The 21,805-nt window shown below is 38.6% G+C and overlaps 1 protein-coding gene across 6 annotated transcripts in view; it reads left to right on the top strand.

Annotated features, from left to right (window-relative positions):
- The window catches only part of DCAF5 (DDB1 and CUL4 associated factor 5), a 110,510-nt gene that overhangs the window by 19,229 nt on the left and 69,476 nt on the right, over positions 1-21,805 (top strand). For 5 of the 6 annotated variants that reach the window (XM_069488238.1, XM_069488256.1, XM_069488263.1 and 2 more), the window contains exons 2-4: positions 17,110-17,253; positions 19,374-19,410; positions 20,249-20,388. In XM_069488238.1, the coding sequence (XP_069344339.1) occupies positions 17,110-17,253; positions 19,374-19,410; positions 20,249-20,388 (321 nt within the window). The remainder of the gene's footprint in view (positions 1-17,109; positions 17,254-19,373; positions 19,411-20,248; positions 20,389-21,805) is intronic. The other variant, XM_069488245.1, reaches the window with a different exon arrangement.

The raw sequence follows: 21,805 nt of genomic DNA, 5'->3' as shown, positions 1-21,805 counted from the left end.
AGAAAACCCTTAGGATAGTCCCTGGCCCAGGGTAAACAATAAGTGATGTTAGCTATTGTTGAGTTCAAGTAGCATAATAATTAGCTAATATTTACCTAGCTCTTAATATGTATTAATATCAGGCAGTGAACCAAGTCATTTACACAGATCTATCTCATTAATCCTAACAATAATGCTATGAAATAGGTAGAGTTATTTTCTCAATTTTATGGATGGGAGGACTATAATTTAGAGAGGTTAGGTGACCTGTCTAAAGGCACACGGCCAGTAAGTGGTAGCAGCATTGAGAGTCAAACCTGTGTTCAGGTATCCTAAGCTTGTGATTTGAGTGCTGTGCCATGCTGCCCCACATTACATCCACCTCTGAAATAGGTCTAATTGCAGAAATGGCAGGCTTGGGTAAATACAGAGATTAGTGCTCTTAATGTTTTTGTAAGTGATTTGTGGAGAGAATGAATATAAAATCTCCCAAATTTGTATATGATGCTAGTTCAAGGCAGGGAAATGCCAAACCAATGGGGATAAACTGCAGGAAACTTTGTATGGGTGGAATGAGTAAGCAGCAAAGTGGTAACTGAATTTCAGGGTAGGTGAGTGTAAAGTAAAGTAACTTAAAGAAAAATAACTCAAACTGCTCGTAGAATGCTGTGCTCTGAGTTATTCAACAAGGACTTGAGAGTCATTTTAGGCTATTACTTGAAGGTCAAAAAGGCCAGCAAACATTTTACCTCCATTAGGATATTAGGATGATTATTTTATATACAGGGTGTCCCAAAAGTCTTCATACAAAGGAAAAGTTTTGTAATAAATATTTTGTACATAAAGGTACATTTAGCTACAATTTCCCATTTTCCCTATGTATGGCCACTTTTGGGACACACACACATGGAAAATAATAAATATTGGCAAGAATGTGGAGAAATTGAAACCTTTGTGCATTGCTGGTGAGAATGTAAAATGGTAGAGCCACTGTGGAAAACACTAGTGCAGTTCCTCAACGGGTTAAACAAAATTACCATATAATCCAGTAATTTCATTTCTGGGTATATACTCAAAAGAATTGAAAGTAGGGAACTTGAACAGATATTTGTGCACCCATGTTCATAGTGCATTATTCTTAGTAGTCAGAAGGTAGAAGCAACCCAGTATCCATCAATGGATGGTTGGATAAACAAAATGTAGTCCGTATATACAATGGAATATTGTTCAGCCTTAAAAAGAAATGAAATCTGACACATACTACAACATGGATGAATCTTGAAGACATTGTGCTAAGTGAATAAGCTAATCACAAAAAGACAAATATTGTATGATTCTACTTACAGAAGTTACCTGGAGTAGTCAAATACAAAGAGGCAGAAATGGTGTTTTTAGAGAAAGAATGGTGGTTGTCAGGAGTATGGGGAGATATTATTTAATGGGTGTAGAATTTAAGTTTAGAAAGATGAAAAAGTTCTGGAGATGGATGGTGGTGATAGTTGTACAACAGTGTGAAAATGTAAATGTAGTCAGTGCCACAAAACCCTGTACTTAAAAATGGCTAAAATCATTTTTATAAAAAGCCTGAGGAATGCTATTCTTCCTTGTATAAAGCTGCAGAATATCCTCATTTGGAATTCTAGCTGGTCTTCTGGCCAGTAGTTGTATCTACTCTGCATGTTGGTAGAGTAGATACAACTTGGTTTGAGGATCTAGGCCCAGGTCCTTGAATTATTAGCAAGTCATTTTGCCTCTCTGATCCTTTTTTTTTTTTTTTTTTTTTTTTTTTTTGACAGAGTCTTGCTCTGTGGCCCAGGCTAGAGTGCCCTGGCATCAGCTTAACTCACAGAAACCTCAAATCTTAGGCCCAAGGGATCCTCCTGCCTCAGCCTCCTGAGTAGCTGGCACTACAGGTGTGCACCACCACGCCTGGCTTAATTTTTTTATTTGTTTCTGTTTTTAGTTACCTGGATTATTTTTTCTATTTTTAGTAGAGACAGGGTCTTGTTCTTGCTCAGGCTGGTCTCGAACTCCTGACCTCAAGCGATCCTCCCACTTTGGCCTCCCAGAGTGCTAGGATTACAGGTGTGAGCCACCATGCCTGGCCCTCTCTGATCCTTATCTAGAAAAAAGGTCTATGCAATCCTTACCTCACAAGCGAGGTTAAAATGAGATGTATGTGTGACTGAATTTCTGTACTAATATCAATTATTTTGAACTTTGGAAAAATAATAAAACAGACTTATTTTTTATTCACTGGTGTAACTGGACTATGTGGCACACAGACACGCTGCTGCTTCTTGGAGCTTAGGAGAGGTATGGTTGATACAAAAGAAGGGTTGGCTTCACAGAATACATTTCTTCACAGAAATGCTTCTGAACTTTCCCTGTTAAGCAAGATGTTGGCCTTTCAACTGAAAAGAGGAATAAATAGGCTGAGAAGAAAACCAGGCTGAATGATTTTCCTTTAGTCTTCACAGTTTATAAAAAAAAGAAAAACTTTTTTTTTTTTTTTTTTGGAGACAGAGTCTCACTCTGTTGCCCAGGCTAGAGTGAGTGCCGTGGCGTCAGCCTAGCTCACAGCAACCTCAAACTCCTGAGCTCAAGCGATCCTCCTGTCTCAGCCTCCCGAGTAGCTGGGACTACAGGCATGCACCACCATGCCTGGCTAATTTTTTCTATATATATTTTTTAGCTGTCCATATAATTTCTTTCTATTTTTAGTAGAGATGGGGTCTCGCTCTTGCTCAGGCTGGAAGAAAAACGTTTTAAAAAAGTATATTTTTATATATATTTTTTAAATTTCTGAATATTATGGGGGTACAAATGTTTAGGTTACATGTATTGTCTTTGCCCTGCCAGAGTCAGAGCTACAAGCATGTCCATCCCCCAGACAGTGTACACAACATGCATTAGGTGTGAATTTACCTATCCCCTCCTCTCTCTCCTACTTGCCTGACACCTGATGAAATGTTCCTACCATATGTGCACATAAATGTTGATCAGTTATGCCAATTTGATGGCAAGTATATATGGTGCTTGTTTTCCCATTCTTGTGATACTTCAGTTAGTAGAACAGGCTCCAGCTCCATCCAGGAATAATACAAGAGGTACTAGATCTCCATTGTTCTTTGTGGCTGAGTAGTACTCCCTGGTATGCATATATCACATTTTATTAATCTACTCATGTGTTGACGGGCACTTGGGTTGTTTCCACATCTTTGCAATTGTGAATTGTGCTGCTATAAACTTTCTAGTGCAGATGTCTTTTTTTATAGAATGTATTTTTTTCCTTTGTGTAGATGCCCAGTAATGGGATTGCTGGATCAAATGGTAGTTCTACTTTTAGCTCTTTGAGGTGTCTCCATATTATTTTCCACAGAGATTGTACTAATTTGCAGTCCCATTAGCAGTGTATGAGTGTTCCTATCTCTCTGCATCCACGCCAACATTTGTTGTTTTGGGACTTTTCTCACTGGAGTTAAGTGATATCTCATTGTGGTTTTGATTTGCATTTCTCTGATGATTAGAGATGTTGAGCATTTTTTCATATGTTTGTTGGCCATTAGTCTGTCTTCTTTTGAAAAGTTTCTGTTCATGTCCTTTGCTCACTTTTTAATGGGGTTGTTTGATTTTTCTTGCCGATCTTCCTGAGTTCTATATAGATTCTGGTTATCAGCCCTTTATTGGATGTGTAACATGTGAGTATTTTCTCCCCTTCTGTAGCTTGTCTGTTTGCTCTCATGATAGTTTCCTTGGCTGTGCAGAGGCTTTTTAATTTGATCAGGTCCCATTTATTTATTTTTGTTGTTGCTGTGATTGCCTTTGGGGTCCTCATAAATTCTTTCCCTAAGCCAATTTCTGTAATAGTTTTTCCAACATTTTCTTCTAGAATTCTTATAGTTTCATGCCTTAGGTTTAAGTCTGTTATGCATTGTGAGTTGATTTTTGTGCGAGGTGAAAGGTGCTTATCCTGTTTCAGTCTTTTACATGTGGCCATCCAATTTTCCCTGCACCATTTATTGAATAAGGATTCTTTTCCCCAGTGTTATGTTTTTGCCTGCTTTGTCAAAGATCAGATGGCTATATGAGGATGGTTTTATGTCTGGGTTCTCAGTTCTGTTCCATTGGTCTGTGTCTCTGTTCTTGTGCCAATGCCATGCCATTTTGGTTACTATAGCCATGTAGTATAGCTTGAAGTCTGATAAATTGATGCTTCCCAATTTGTTCTTTTTGCTTAAGGTTGCTTTTGCTATACAGGGTCTTCTCTGGTTCCATATGAAGCATAGAATTTTTTTTTTTTTTAGATCTGCAAAAAATGATGTTAGTATTTTAATGGGGATTGCGTTGAATCTGTTTAGTATAGACATTTTAACAACATTGATTCTGCCGATCCATGAGCATGGTATGGTTTTCCATCTGTTTATGTCCTCTGCTATTTCCTTCCTCAGTGTTTTGCAGTTCTCCCTGTAGAGGTCTTTCATTTCCTTAGCTAAATATATTCCTAGGTATTTTATTTTCTTTGTTGCTATCATGAAGGATATTGAGTCTTTGATTTGGTTTTCAGTTTGACTGTTGATGGCATATATGAATGCTACTGATTTGTGTACATTGTTTTGTAACCTGAGACTTTGCTGAATTTGTTTATCAATTCCAGTAGTCTCATGGCAGAATATTTGGGGTTTTCTAGGTATAAGATCGTATCATCAGCAAAGGGCAATAGTTTAACCTCTTTCGCTGCCATTTGGATGCCCTTGATTTCCTTCTCTTGTCTGATTGCTCTGGCTAGGACTTCCAGCACTATATTGAATAGAAGTTGTGATAGAGGGCAACCTTGTCTGGTTCAGTTCTAAGCGGGAATGCTTTCAATTTTTCCCTGTTCAGTATGATGTTGGCTGAGAAAGAAAAAACTTTAACAATATAATATAAAAGGGTGTTAAATAAAATTGCTATCCCCAAAAGGGGACTTCTGCTAACCAATTTGCCTCTGTCCTTCTATGTATAGATTTGTGAACATTTTTATTTAATTAAAATGTATCATACTATTTGTACTCTTATGCTACCTACAACAAGAGTTTGAAAGATTAGGACAAATTCATGCATGATACTTCAGGGAAACTGGAGTGTTTTGAGGGATGTATGTACCTAATATATATCGTACTGGACTAAGTGCTTTTACATGTGTGGGGACTTCAGAGTTTGTGAGAAAATAGAATTAAAAGATAAAAATAAAAAAATATAAACTTTACTTTTCAATGTAATCTCCATCATGTTCAAGATGCTTTTGTAAGCAATGATGCCGGCCACTTAGTCCATCCCTAAAGAACTGAGGGCCTTGGAAATTGATTAATTAATTAATTTGTTTATTTATTTTTTGAGACAGAGTCTCACTCTGTTGCCCAGGCTAGAATGCTGTGGCATCAGCCTAGCTCACAGCACCCTGAAACTCCTGGGTTCAAGAGGTCCTCCTGCCTCAGCCTCCCAAGTAGACTATAGGCACACACCACCATGCCTGGCTCATTTTTTCTATTTTTAGTAGAGATTGGGTCTCGCTCTTACTCAGGCTGGTCTGGAACTCCTGACCTAAAGCAGTCCTCCTGTCTCAGCCTCCCCCAGTTCTAGGATTACGGGCATGAGCCACTGTGCCCGACCTGGGCCACGGAAATTTAACCCATGCAATCAATGTAGTCTTTGTTTACATATTTACTGAAGAAAAATATGTACCCTATAAAGATTTTTTTTAATTAGTAAACAAAAGGAAGCCAGAAGAAGCCACATCAGGACTGTAAGGTGAATGTCTAATTATTTCCCGTAGAAACTCTTGCAAAGTTGCCCTTGTTTAATGAGAGGAATGAGCAGGAACATTGTCCTGGTGGAGGACTCTCTGGTGAAGGTTTCCTAGGCATTTTTCTGCTAAAGCTTTGTCTAACTTTCTCAAAACAGTCTCATAATAAGTAGATATTATTATTCTTTGGCTCTCCAGAAAATCAACAGCAAAATGCCTTGAGCAATCCAAAAAAATTGTTGCCATGACCTTTGCTCTTGACTGCTCTGCTTTTGCTTGGATGGGACCACTTCCACCTCTTGGTAGCCATTGCTTTGATTGTGCTGTGTCTTCTGGATTGTACTGGTAAAGCCATGTTTCATCTCTTGTTATAATTGTTCAAAAAAATACCTCAGGATCTGGATCCCACTTATTTAAAATTTTGCTTGAAAGCTCTGCTCTTGTCAGTAGCTGATCTGGGTGCAATGGTTTTGGCACCCATAGAGTAGAAAATTTGCTCAACTTTAATTTTTCAGTCAGAATTGTGTAAACTGAATCAATTGAGCTGTCTATGGTGTTGGATATTATTTGTGCAATTAATTGTTTGTCCTCTTCAATTAGGGCACGAACAAGATTTTTTCCTCACAAAATGATGTGGATGGTCTGCAGCCTTCTTCTTCGTCGTCTTTTTTTAAATCTGGTCCACAGAGAGAGTCGAGTCTAGACTAGTTCTCCCTGTGGAGGAGAACAGCCCAATCTTCATCTTGAACATTGTCTTGTTCCTTCTTAAAATGAGTTATCTTTTGTAAACTGCTGATTTCTTTGGGGGCATTGTCCCCCTAAACTTTTTGTAAAGCATCAGTGATTTCACTGTTCTTCCACCCAAGTTTCACCGATAAACTTGATGTTTGTTTTTGCTTCAATTTTAGCAGAATTCATGTTGCTCTGATAGGGGCCTTTTTCAAGCTGTTGTCTTATCCTCCTTTGTGCCTCAAACTAGATCCTGTTCAGACGTGTTATAAGAAGTTAATTTGAGTTTATTTTGGTACCCCCCCACAATTGAAATCCATGCGTAGTTTTTTTCATAATGTGCATTTCCATGAACTTTTTGACGACCTGTATATTACTTCACTTAATACAACAGCCCTGGAAGATAGTTGGTATTTTGTTCATTTTACAACTATGAAATTAAGACTAGAGGCTGGGTGTGCTCACGCCTGTAATCCTAGCACTCTGGGAGGCCGAGACAGGTGGATTGCTCAAGGTCAGGAGTTCAAGACCAGCCTGAGCAAGAGCGAGACCTCATCTCTACTAAAAATGGAAAGAAATTATCTGGCCAACTAAAATATATATAGAAAAAAAATTAGTCGGGCATGGTGGCACATGCCTGTAGTCCCAGCTACTCGGGAGGCTGAGGCAGGAGGATCGCTTAAGCCCAGGAGTTTGAGGTTGCTGTGAGCTAGGCTGACACCACAGCACTCACTGTAGCCCAGGCAACAAAGCGAGACTCTGTCTCAAAAAAAAAAAAAAAAAAAAAGACTAGAGGAATAGAAGAACTCACCCAAGGACACACGGATGGTGAAACCAGGATTTGAATCCATGTACTTTTATTTCAGAGCTCATACTTCCTATATTCTTTTATAGTACCACCTTTGCTGCCTTCCAAAGACAAAACCCAAACACCCTGGATCTAATCCCATTGTGCTATATCTTTTATATATGTGTATATCTGTATATATATACTCATATATGTATATTTTATATCTTACAAATTGTTCCATGAGCTGCCTCATACTTTATTTATTTATTTTGGCTGTATAATACATTGCATTTTTTATTGTGGCTAAATATATATAACATAAAATTTAACATTTTAACCGTTTTTAAGTGTACTTACTGGGCAGGAGTATCAAGTACATTCACATTGTTGTGCAGCTATCACTACCATCCTTCTCCAGTACTTTTCCATCTTACAAAACTGAAATTCTGTACCCATTAAACCATAACTCCCCATTCCTTGCCCCTAGTCCTTGGCAACTACCATTTTACTTTCTGTCTGTAAATTGACTACTTAGGTACTTTGTATAAGTGGAATCATATAATGTTTGTCCTTTTGTGTCTGGATTATTTTACTGAGCAATAATTTTAACCAGACTTTTATGGATGGACATTTCAATTATTATCAGTCTTTTGCTCTTCAAGCAATGATATGTTCCAGGAACATTTCATCCAGAATTTGAGTGTTCTCTCAGTCTTGTCCTGTGCTTGGCTGGCTTTTTGAGGAAACTCAAGGCAAATTCTTGCCTTAACTTTTCTGGTCAATAAAATAAGAAGAGTGTTAAAATAATTACTTTTGTTATATTATGGCATAAGGGCTTGCATAGTTTCTGCTTATAGCTAAGGACCCTTTGGGAAAGGGTACTCCTTAAATATAAAAGTTTTCTGTAACTACAGAGCTGCTGCCACAATGTGATCATATATGTTTTTTAATGAATTAGTGATTTTAGTGCAAAAATTAAACCAACTCCAAAACCCAGAATCAGTATGTAGTTGTGTTCTTTTGGGGTTCTCAGATGAGTTGAAGAGCTAAGCAGTTGTTTGTGAGGGAGCCAGGCTTAGAAGGCGTGGTCTCTGCTTGTTCTTTGCCTGGCAGTGGCACCAAGCAGAAAGGCCTAGCCTTCCTGAGAAGTCCTTGTGCTCCACCTCAAGTGCTCTAGAGAGGGTGGGGCTGGGCTTCCTGTCTTTCTTGAGGCTGACTTCATAAGATCCAACTGCCAGGTCCATGGAGCCGGCTTAAATGATCTTAAACATTCTTCCCGTGGATTATTTGCAGGTCGACAGCCTGTGTGTGTGGAACTATCTCAATCTTTTTGAATTGGCTAGGTGATTCAGAGACAGAACTCTAGAGCTGCTTTCATGTTCTGACTTCACTGTTCTGGTTTCATCAGCCCTCCCTTGCTTTGTGGGGTCAGAGGCTTGGGCGCACAGCTGTTCAGCTCCCTCTGCTGGCTTAAAAGCAGCCCAGCAATTTCAGATTGTGCCTCAATTTGTACCAATTGAGGTTTTTGTCAACACATGGTTGAAAAGTGCTGTATTTGCACAGGACTCTTGATATATTGCCTAAGGAAATTGGGGTGGCAGGGGTATGTGCACCTTACATCTTCTGACATTAACCTTGAGGGCAAAGTAAGGAGGCAGACCCTTCTGCAGTGATAATTTCTGCCTCAATAATTCTAGTCTCCTATGGACTTGGGCTGTCATTATCATGTTAGTTACTAAGGACATGTCATTTTAAATGATCCCACGACACTTAAGAAATAGCCATGCATTTTGAATTACTGAGTGCTTGGCAAAATTAAATCATCCTATAAATGTCTAGAATGAACATTAAAGATAATGCTGTCTGGATAATGAGGGAAGACCTTAGGTTGAGAATGGTTATGACTTAAGTGCAAAGGTATAAATATTCTGCTTTTAATTGAACTTTTTTCCCTTAAACTGCTTCAATTCAAGAGAAATGTACTGCCTGGCATAGGTCTTAGTGAATAAATACAGAGATGCTCTCAGTTTTTATATTTCTTTGCCGTAAGCATTCCAGCCCATCCTGCATAGTATTGTTTACTTTTTTTCCTATCATGAAAACTAAAAATAAACCCAAATAATTTACTGCGGAAATGGAAATGTTCAAACATACACGAAAGTATAGTATGCAGCGGTCCCCAACCTTTTTGGTACCAGGGACCGGTTTCATGTAAGACAAATTTTCCATGGACGGGGGAGAGTGGGGGGAGTGGTGGAGCTCAGGCAGTGATGGGAGTGATGGGAAGCGGCTATAAATACTTAGCTGTAAATATGCTCCCTCACCAGCTGCTCACTTCCTGCTGTGTACCCCGCTTCCCCAAGTTTCATGGAAGACAATTTTTCCATGGATGGCTGTGTGTGTATGTGTGTGTGTGTTGTGTGTGGCAGAGCTCTTCGGCCTGGTCCCCTAACAGGCCATGTAACACCATCTGTAACAATTGTCCACATTTTATTAATCACCTATCCTCCTACTTTTTTTTTTCTGGAACATTTTAAAGAAAATTCCAAACATATACCATTTCACCTACCTTGGTATGCATCCCTAACTGGTAAAGACTTTTTTTTTTTTTTTTTTAAACATAACCACAATGCCATCATCACACCTAAGAGATATAATAATACTTCCTTAATATGATTAAATACTTAAACATAAAGAAGAGAGATACCAATTGAATTTGACAAAAGTTGACAATTTGTTAAATTTATTTTCAATCTATTATTTTTTGTTTTGTTTTTAAGACTTTATTTTTTTAGGTTCACAGCAAAATTAAGAGAAAGATAACAGAGCTTTTCCATATGCGCTTTACCCTCACACATGCATAGCTTCTCCCATTGTCAGCATCTTCCACCGGACGGGTGCAGTGTCTCACACCTGTAATCCTAGCACTTTGGGAGTCCAAGACGGAGGATTGCTTGAGGCCAGGAGTTTGAGAACAGCCTGGGCAACATTGCGAGACCGCATCTCTACAAAAAATGAGAAAAACTATCTAGGTTTAGTGGCATATGCTTCTAGTCTCAGCTACTTGGAAGGCAGAGGCAGGAGGATTGCTTGAGCCCAGAAGTTTGAGGCTACAGTGAGCTACAATTACGCCACTGCACTCCAGCCTAGAATCAGACCCTGTCTCAAAAAAAAAAAAAAAAAAAAAAAATCTTCCACCAGAGTGGTGTATTTATTACAATTGATGAACCTATACTGACACACCATAATCACCGAGAGTCTATAAATTTACATTAAGGTTCAGTTTTGGTGTTGTATTATATATTCTATGGGTTTGGACAAATGTATAATAACATGTCTTCATCATAATATCATACAGAGGATTTTCACTGCCCTAAAAATCCCCTCTGCTCCATATATTCAACCTGTCTTCCAACCCCTGGCAACAACTGATCTTTTTACTGGCTCCATGATTTTATCTTTTCCAGAGTGTCATATAGTTGGAATCACACGGTATGCAGCCTTTTGAGATTAGCTTTTTTCACTTGGTAATATGCATTTAAGGTTCCTTCATGGCTTGATAGCTCATTTCTTTTTAGCACTGAATAATATTTCATTGGATATACCAAAGTTTATCCATTTATCTACCGAAGGACATTTTGATTGCTTCCAAGTTTTGGCAATTATTAATAAAGCTGCAATAAACATCTGTGTGCAGGTCTTTGTGTAGACGTAAGTTTTCAGCTTCTTTCAGTAAATACCAAGGAGCCTGATTGCTGAATTGTATGGTAAGATTATGTTTATTTTTGTAAGAAACTGCCAAACTTGTCTTCTAAAGTTGTATCATTTTGCAACCCCCCCAGCAGTAATTGAGATTGCTTGTTGCTCCATATCTTCACCAGCATTTGATATTGTCAGTGTTCTCAATTTTGACCACTTTGGTAGATGTGTAGAGGTATCTCATTGTTGTTTTAGTTTGCAATTTCCTGATGATGGTATAATGTGGAGCTTCTTTTCATATTCTTATTTGCCATCTGCTTATCTTCTTTAGTGAGATATTTCCTAAGGTCCTTGACCCATTTTTTAATTGGGCTGGCTTCCTTCCTTCCTTCCTTCTTTCCTTCCTCCCTTCCTTCCCTTCCTGCCCTTTCATTCTTTTCTTTCTTTTGTTTCTTAGACAAGGTCTCGCTCTGTTGCCGGGGCTAGAGTGTGGTGGCATTGTCATAGCTCACTGCAACTTCAAACTCCTAGGCTCAAGTGATTCTCCTGCCCCAGCCTCCTGAGTAGCTGGGACTATAGGCATGCTCCACCATGCCCTGCTAATTTTTCTATTTTTTGTAGAGACAAGGTCTCACTCTTGTTCAGGCAGGTCTACTGCCTCAGCCTCCCAGAGTGCTGGGATCATAGGCATGAGCTACTGCACCCTGATAGATTATTCGTTTTCTTATTTTCAAGTTTTAGAAGTTCTTTGTGTGTGTATGCATGTATGTATTTGTGTGTATATATATTTTTAGACAGGGCCTCACTCTGTCTCCCAGTCTCCCTTGGCTCAAGTGATCTCCTGCTTCAGCCTCCTGAGTAGCTAGGACTACAGGTGTGCACCACCATGCCTGGAAAAGTTTTTTTTTTTTTTTTTTTTGGTAGTGACGAGGCCTCACTACGTGACAGCCCAGACTGGTCTTGAACTCCTGGCCTTAAGCATCTTCCTGCCTTAGCCTCCCAAAGTGCCAGGATTATAGGCCACTGTGCCTGGCCCTTTGTATATTTTGGATAGCAGTCCTTTATCAGATGTGTCTTTTGCAAATGTTTGCTCCTGCTTTGTGGCTTGTCTTCTCATTCTCTTGACATTGACTTTTGCAGAGCAGAAGTTTTTAATTTTAATGAAATCCAGCTTACCAATTGTTTTTTTCATGGATTGTGCCTTTGGCGGTATATCTAAAAAGTCATTGCCATACCCAAGGTCATCGAGGTTTTCTCCTGTGCTATCTTCTAGGAGTTTTATAGTTTTGCCTTTTACATGTAGATCTCTGATCCATTTTGAGTTAATTTTTATGAAGGGTGTAAGGTCTCTGTCTAGATTCATTTTTTTGCATGTGGCTGTCAAGTTGTTTTAAAACCATTTGTTGAAAAGACTACCTTGGCTTGATTGTTTTGCCTTTGCTTCTTTGTCAAAGATCAGTTGAGTATATTTATGTGGGTTTATTTCTGGCTTCTGTATTCTGTTCCACTGATCTGTTTGTCTATTCTTTTACCAGTACCACACTGTCTTGATTGCTGTAGCTTGTAAGTCTTGAAGTGTCAGTCCTCCAACTTTGTTCTTCTCCTTCAAAATTGTGTTGGCTGTTCTGGGGTTTTTTGCCTCTTCATATAAACTTTAGAATGAGTTTGTTGATATGCACAAAATAACTTGCTGGGGATTTTACTGGATTGCATTGAATTTATAGATCAAGTCAGGAAGAACTAAAAATATTGAGTCTTCCTGTCCATGAGCATATCTCTGCATTTGTTTAGTTCTTCTTTGATTTTGTTCATCAGAGTTTTGTGGGTTTTGTTATATAGATCTTGTACATATTTTGTTAGATTTATACCTAAATATTTCATTTTTAGGGTGCCAATATAAATGGTAATATGTTTCTCATTTCAAACTCCACTTGTTCATTATTGGTATATAGGAAAGTGAATGACTTTTGTTTATTAACCATATATCCTGCAACCTTGCTATGATAATCACTTATCTATTTTTTTTTGAAGAAAAAAAACTTTACAGATACAGTTAAAGGGCTCTTCTACTGTATGTGTGTTTATCCATAAATAATATGTAGTGTTTTTGTATATTTAAAAATACATGCTTAAGTGTTATCTTTTTGAAACTTGATTTTATTACCATTGTTAGGTTTTCAAGATTTATTCATGTTGGTACACTTGTCTGTAGTTCATTTTAACTGCTGTATGGTGTTCCATCATGTTTAGATTTCACTTGTATTTGTAAATGTATAAAATTTATCCATTCCTGAATTGATATTTATGTCGACTACAGTTTTTTTTGATATTATGAACAATGATACAGCAAACATTCTTATATATTTCCCTATGCCACTTTGTGAGAATGTGTCTAAATTATAATTTGCATCTCCCTGATTACTATAGAGTTTGAGATCCTTTGCAGCGGTCCCCAACCTTTTTGGCACCAGGGACTGGTTTCATGGAAGACAATTTTTCCACAGAAGGGGTTGGGGGAGGTGGAGCTCAGGCTCTCAGGTTGTGATGGGGAACAGCTGTAAATACCGATGAAGCTTCTTTCTGCTCACCTCCTGTGCAGCTGGCTTCCTAAGTTTCATGGAAGACAATTTTTCCATGGATTGGGGTACAGGGGTGGGGGGCGAGCTCAGGCAGTGATGCCTAATAGGCCATGGACTGGTACTGCTCCAGACCGGTGCCTGGCCATGGACCGGGGGTTGGGGACTGCAGCTTTATAGTGCCTGTTCACTATTTGGGTTTCCTCTTCTGTGAGTTGTCTTTTCCTATTGGAGTTTTAAAAATTGTTTATAGGAATTCTTTGCATCTTCTAGGTATTAGGCCATGTGTTAGTCCATTTGGGGCTGCTATAAAGGAATGCCTGAGGCTGGCTAATTTATAAAGAAAACAGGTTTATTCGGCTCACAGTTTTGTAGACTGTATAAGAAGCTTGGTGCCAGTGTCCGCTTCTGGTGAGGGCTTCAGGGAACTTCCAATCAAAGTAGAAGGCTAAGAGGAGTAGGCATGTCACATGGTGAGAGAAGGAACAAAGAGAGGGAGGAAGTGGTGCCAAGGTCTGGAGCTAATAAAGTGAGAACTCATTATCACTGGGCGGGCACCAAGTCATTCATGAGGGATCTCCCTCAAGACCCAGACACCTCCCACCAGACCCTACATTTGCAGCATTCAACACTGGGAATCAAATTTCTACCTGAGGTTTAGAGGGGCCAAACATCCAAACCAAACATCCAAAAATTACCAGTTTTGTGCATTGCTAGAATCCTTCTTATCTCCCCTGTCCTGGTCCCTGAGTGTACTCCAGTTACGTCTGCTTCTGTTTTTACTCCTGTGCTCCCTTATTTTATTCTTACCTAGATATTTTTGAGTTTATGATAATAAGGCAGAGGATCCGTTCATCAGATGAATTTGCTTTGTTATGGTTCATTTTTTGTTCTATAAGGCAGGCAGTATAGAGTAGTACTTAAGAGTGGGGGTTATGAAGTCTTAACTGCTTGCTTTTGAATCTTAGCTCAACCACTCACTGTGTGATCTTGGCAAATTTATTCTCTTGTACTTGGCTTTATAATCTATAAAACCAATGAGGGTAGAACTAGTATGATCTCCATTTTATATTTGAGGCACAGGGAGATTGGGTTAGAAACATGAGCAAGTAGAATAAACATGTGGGTGTATCTTTTAATTTTCTACTTTTGCTAGAGACATAGGTGTGGAGAAATATTTCTTTAATATAAAAAACACAGTACGGTAAGCAGTGATAAGTCCCTGACTCATGGCTTCAGTGTTAGGGGAAACAACAGGAGTGAACTATGGAGAACTAAAGTGCCCATGGCCTGTCTAAATCTATTAGTAGGGTGAAAAAACATTTGTATTTTCGTTAAAATAAAATAAAACCCCAAACCATTATTTACATGACCTTAACTTGATGTTTTACAAAGTGGTCAATTTGTAAGAGACATAGAATTAGTTACCATCCCAGGCCAGAGAACTCATAGTTGGAATAGGCAAATCAGAAACACAGAACACTGTGGGCTGCACTTAAGGGATCAGTCTAGTGGACAATGAAACACTTTGGAGGAAGACATAGAACTTTTTTTGACCGACAATGGAAGGAAGAAGGAAGTTAAGAAACAAAGGAACTCAAGGAGCAAAGATAACTTCTTTCTAGGGGAGGGAGAGTAAGTATGATTTGGCTACTGTATTTTCTGTTAATTTTTATTACAAAAGATATATTTATGGCAAAAGTTAAACAGTACAGAAATGTATAAAGTAAACATTAAAATATAAAAGTTTACCAATAGTGTGTATACCTAAAATAATTGAAAGCAGAGACTCAAACAGATATTTGTATGCCCATGTTCATAGCAACATTCGTAACTATAGCCAGAAGATAGAAACAACCCAAATGTCCATCAGTGGATGAATGGATAAACAAAATATGCATACAAGAGAATATATACAGCTGAATACTATTCAGCCTTAAAAAGGAATGAAATTCTGATACATGCTACAACATGGATGAACCTTAAAGACAATATGCTAAGTGAATAAGCCAGACCCAGAAGGAGAAATAGTGTATGATTTCACTTATATGAGACATCTAGAGTAGATAAATTCATAGAGGCAGAAGGTATAATAGTGGTTACTAGGGGCTAAGAGGAGTTATTATTTATTGTGTATAGAGTTTCATTTTGGGTTGATGAAAAATTCTGGAGATGGATAGTGGTGATGGTTGTACAACATTGTATATGCACTTAATGCCACTGAATTGTACACTTAAAGTGGTTAAAATGGTAAGTTTCATGTATGTATATTTTATCACTCACTCACAGAAAAGTCTCCCAAACCCAGCCTAACAGTTACAATGGGCACTAAACAACTCCTTTATAGCCATCTAGATATGGCCTGTGCAAATACAAGCATAGATATGCAAGTGTAAGCATATTCATTCAATGCTTCTCTTTGGAGCACTCATTTAGATGCTGGGTATTTCACAGTGAATGAAACTGACAAGGTTCCTGCTGTCATGGAGCTTTTTAAAAATTTGTTTTATACAAGTGGATGTTGGTATACATACTGTTTTATACCTCATTTTTCCCCTTAATGAAGACCTTTGGACATCTTTCTGCATTAGCTCTTATAGATTTACCAATTTAATGGCTTCATAGTGTGTGTGCCCTTGTCTGGATGTTCTGTAATTTTTGGCTATTGTATTTTTAGTTGAATGGAGGAGGGGAGACAGAGGTACAAAGCTTGGTATGGTTTGCTGCTGTTATAACTTATATTTTTATTATGAAAATATACGTTTGTTATAAAAAGTAAAAGTAAAAACTCAATTTGTCCTCTCTTTTCTCTTTTAATCCTATTTCCTAGAAATAATAACCATTGTTAAGTCTGTTCATCCTTCCAGATATTTTTAACGAATCTTGCAAATATAAAGAATATGTAGAATATATATATTCTCATTCTCTAGGATCTGACTGATGCAGTGTAATATTGCTCATTTAATTCAGACTATTGAGAGTTTTGCAGAGGTAAGAGCTGGGCTGAGCTTCATGAGAGCCGATTCTGTCTAGACCTCCTACTGTAAAAGTCAGGTGATTCCTTAGTGTTGTCATTTGTACAGTGTCTCGTAGTTAATGAGATCACATCAAGGAGATTGTTTTGAAAACTATTACTCTAAAAATATTACCTTAGCGTTCTTTGGTTACAAACAATAGAAATCAACTCAGGGTCTGTTAAACTAAAAAAAGGACTTTAGCTAAAGGATTCTAGGTAGCATATGGAGAAATATTAAACAACTGGGCTGTGGAAAGACAGGAGCAGGGTGGTTTTAGAGATCTCAATGTCAGTGCTTATCCCTTTCAATTTCTTTATTGAATTGCTGAAGATTCAATTCCTGGGAGAGAGTGAATGGCCTAGAGGTCATGTGCCTACTGATGGGGGTAGAATCTTGGCTTTATGTGCCCCATTGGAGTCTTACCGAGTTGGGGAGGTGCAGTTTTGGAAAGGATGGGATTTGAGGCTGGAAAAACCAAGTGTCAGCCTTGCAACATTAGCTGTTTTAACCCTAGATTCTTACTCCCTTCTTAAGGAGGAGATGACCGCCGAGTTCTGCTATGGCACATGGAACAAGCCATCCACTCCAGGGTCAAGCCCATACAGCTGAAAGGAGAGCACCATTCCAACATTTTTTGCCTGGCTTTCAACAGTGGGAACACCAAAGTGTTCTCTGGAGGTGAGAAGGGAGATACCACCTTGGGAAATTCACTGTGGTTGGGATTTTAGAGAAAGAAGTGCTAAAATAACTTCTTATTTTTCTTCCTGTATCTCATTGAGTTGTGAAATTCCTAATTTCCCATAGCTTGACTTCTCTGCATTATAGCAGCACTGTGTATTTGGGTAGTGTCTGTCTGTTTTTTTCTCTCCTTCCTTCCTCCCTCCCTCCCTCCCTTGGTAATGGCTTCCATCCACCACACCCCTTTCTGACCACCAAATTTCTAGCCCTAACCTCTTTTTTGAGCTGCACATTTCCCCACTGGATATCTACTTGTGTTCCAAAAGCAATTTAAATGCAACAGATAAGAAACTAACATTATTAGTCCTTCCCTGCCCCCAAATTTCCTCTTTTTCTGCTGGATTTCCTTTCTCAGGTATTACTAACATTCTTCCAGTTATATAAACTATTAGGTGTAACTTTAAGAAATACTGACATTTAATCTTTTTCAACTTATAAAAATTGTAATTTCACATGGTTCATTCTAATAATGATCTTGAAGTCATCCTCAAACGTGCCTTTCTTTCATTTACACATCTAGTCAGACATCAGGTCCTGTCAGATCTGTCTTGAAAGCCTCTCATATTCATCCTTTAGTTTCTGTTCTCTTTCTGTACCCACTGCTCTGCTTCAGATCCTCATCTTTGGCCTGGATTGTTGCAATGGCCTCCTATGATTTCTGCTACCAGTCTCTTACCCCTCCTTTGAATTTATTGCTTATACAAGTTTTCTTTTTAAACATAAAGGTTTGACCATGTGAACCTTTCGCCTTATAGTGCTCACAGAATAAAGTCTAAACCCTAATTTATCTGTGTGGCCTCATTTCCCTCCCCTGCTAGCCCATTAAACTACTTGCCATCTTAAGGTTTGCACTGCACTATACTATTTTGCTCTCTGCTTTTTGCTCATGCTGTTCTTTCTCTTTGATTGTCCAGTCCACACCAATTCGTCTGTGTCTTTCATTGGTAAGAGTTTTGAATTATTTGAGTTTCTCTTCGTCTGTCTCCATCTTCCATGTACTTGCATCCCACTCATGAAGGAAATAATTGCCCCATAGCTAGACCATATTGCTACAACAAGACAACCCCTCTTGTTGCTGTTAGTTGTTTGTGCCTGGGCAGAATGTTGTTATTCTCATATACTCAGCATCTAGGACTGTGCCTGATAGCTAGAGGCATTAGTATAGGTTTATTGATTTCACTGGTTTGCGCTTACAGTAGAATTTACAGCCAGGGCTTTATTTAAGGTGTTCTGGGCCACACCTTTTCTGCTACTTTTGCTTTCTATTTATGAGACTGTTGGTTATGCATTTCAGCATAGATTGAGCCATTTTTTACTTTTTGTCTTTTCATATTTAGATTTTTATTTTTTGGCTATATAAACCACTTGAAGGTAGGACTACACAGATCATGAATACAGTATTTCTAGATACCTTGGTAGAATAAGGAAAAATGCAAGATAGAAACTTTCTCATTGTTTAGAATCACACAGTCCTCAAATTTTAATGCTGTGTAAGATGAGGATAGGAATAATAGCAAACATTTATTGGGGGCTTATTAAGCACTCAGCCCTATTCTGAATGCTTTTATAGACATACTGTTATCCTCACAGTAACCCTACAAAGTAGGTACAATTATTATCCCTATTTTACAAGTAAAATCCTGAGGCATTGAAATGTTAGAGATTTTATTCCAGATTTCACAGTTAATGAGTGTTTTGCTGAGGAGGGGGAAAAAGCTAGCCTGGATGAGTGAATTGATTTGCCAATGATCATTTACTCTTTTCCTTAATGGCCAAAGTGTTTTACGTCATCTACTAGATAATACATTTTATACTGGATAATACACTGGATAACATGTTATTATGTTATACCTCATTGCTGTTAGGTTTTTAAAATTCTCTGTAAGAATGTCCTATCCTTCTTAAATTATTTTCATAAACTTTTTTTCTAGTTAACATTCCCAATTTGTATTAACATTGACTTTGTTCATATTTTTTCCCTGAAAACTTAAATACTAAATTGTAATGTGGATAGGGACCACCTTGCAGGAATTATCAAATGTCTGATTTTTTCTTTACAGGAAATGATGAGCAAGTTATCCTCCATGATGTTGAAAGGTAAATAGATTGTTGACGTGTGAAGGTGATTGACTCTTTTTCGTATTAAGAGAAGCAAATATCTCTTTAGACCAAAATAGTTTTTGTTTTTTGAGGAAAATAGCATGAAACCAGCTATCCTTTTCTAAAAATGTTCCTGTAAAAGTTTTGAAATAAAGTTTTGATTTATTAAAGAAAAAGGGATTTGCAAAGTTGATATGAAAGTATAGGTTTTAGGTGAAAATTTAAAAGGAGAGGTTGGAAGAAAAGGGAGTATAATATTTAATGATAGTAACAATAGCTAATACTTATTGAGTTCTTACTATTTGCCAGGCATCATTCTAGGTACTCTATGTGTATTAATTCATTTAACCCTCACAATCTTTTGAAATGGAGATGCAGAGATGTTAGGTCAAGTGGTGCTAGGAGCTGAACTGAGGCAGTCTGGCATCCGAGTCACCATGCCAGATTGCTAGGAGATCCCACTTTCACCCCTGCTGACATCAGATTTGACTGCTTTAAAGCTTTCTCTTGCTTTTTGGAAATCAAGCACCACTCCCAAATTTGCGTACAAGCAGATGCATTCTGTAACAAACAAAAACGCAAAACTCAGCTATTGAGTCACTTTTAAATATACTTATTTAGTACAAAAATTATCATGACATCTGTAAAAACTCTCTTTAATAGTACCTCTTTTTTTTTAACCTGAAAATTGAATACCTACCTTTTAGGAAATACAATATCCTTTGGGTTTAGACTTCTCCTAGAAATGAAAGAGACTGTACCGTGGGGACTGGAGGGTTGGGACTCTGCACTGTGTGTGTATGTGTGTGCCTCTTTCTTGCTCTCTGTCTCTCAGCAGTGAGACCTTGGACGTGTTTGCTCATGAAGATGCAGTATATGGCTTGTCGGTAAGCCCAGTGAATGACAACATATTTGCCAGTTCCTCAGATGATGGCCGGGTTCTTATTTGGGACATCCGGGAGTCTCCCCATGGAGGTAGGGTCACTGTGCAAAAAGCTGTTGGATTGTGTTGAACAGGTTGATGACAAGTTCATGGCACATCCAATTTATGACCCGAGTATCTAGGTACAAGTGACATTAAGGGAGAGGAAATGTAAAACTCTCATATGGCATAAGATGCATGTCTTTGGAGGTCTTATCCTATGCCTAAGTAGTCAGAAGTGAGGCACCTTTGCCAAGCTTTCTTTACCCACCTGTAAATCTCCAAAAACTCTTATACCTTGGTGTTTAATGGCCTCAAGGAACAGAAGGTATGGTGCCTCACTGTGAAGGGTAGCCACCAAGGGCCAGCTCCGTGTGTGCTGCTGACATGCACATATTCTTGTTTGTTTAGAGAGAATGGGGGGTGCTATGCACTTTCTTGCATCCTAGCTTGTTACTTTGTTGAAAGAACCACAGAGCTTCACCTTACCTATGTATAGGATCTTAAAATTATGGCAATAAAGGAAATTGTCAGCCAGGCATGGTGGTTCATGCTTGTAATCATAGCACTTTGGGAGGCCAAGGCAGCAGGATCACTTTAGGCCAGGAGTTTGAGACTAGCCTGGGCAACATAGCAAGACTCTGTCTCTGCAAAAATAATTTTAAGAAAATTAGCCAGGCGTGATGGAACTACACCTGTAGTTCCAGCTCTTTGGGAGGCTGAGGCAGAAGGGTCACTTGAGATCAGGAGAAGTTCAAGGCTGCAGCGAGCTATGATCCTACTGCTGCCCTCAAGCCTGGGTAACAGAGTGAGACCCTGTCTCTAAAAAATTAAAATAAAGGGGAGTGTGTGAGTGCCTCTTCCAGATGTGCCCTTTGAGTCTCTGACATGTAAAATGAAGAACTTGTTTTGTTGACTTTCTCCAAAGTTCTTCAGGAAATGCATCTATCTCTTCAGCTCATTTCTTGCAGAGAGATTTCTGTCTGTAACTCTGCCTGTCTTCGAAAGATCCCTTCCTCCAGCATCACCCTCAGTGCCACTGTCACACCCACCCCAGCCTTTAGTGCACTTTTGTAATGTTCACACCTGTGTATATGCAGTTATTATCCTGACTGCTTTGTCTCACAGAATCTGGGTCTTTTTGTTTTTCTCTATTCCAAGCATTTAATGTATTGGGCTGTGCTCATTTTTGAGTTTCAGGCTATAAGAAAAGCTTGTTCTTGGCCGGGCGCGGTGGCTCACGCCTGTAATCCTAGCACTCTGGGAGGCCGAGGTGGGCGGATCGTTTGAGCTCAGGAGTTTGAGACCAGCCTGAGCAAGAGCGAGACCCCATCTCTACTAAAAATAGAAAGAAATTATATGGACAGCTAAAAATATATATAGAAAAAATTAGCCGGGCATAGTGGTGCATGCCTGTAGTCCCAGCTACTTGGGAGGCTGAGGCAGGAGGATCGCTTGAGCCCAGGAGTT

This window comes from Eulemur rufifrons, chromosome 2, assembly GCF_041146395.1.
Source record: "Eulemur rufifrons isolate Redbay chromosome 2, OSU_ERuf_1, whole genome shotgun sequence".
NCBI lineage: Eukaryota > Metazoa > Chordata > Mammalia > Primates > Lemuridae > Eulemur > Eulemur rufifrons.
The sequence above is the reverse complement of the archived record's forward strand: the minus strand, read 5'-3'. Positions and strand labels throughout refer to the sequence as shown.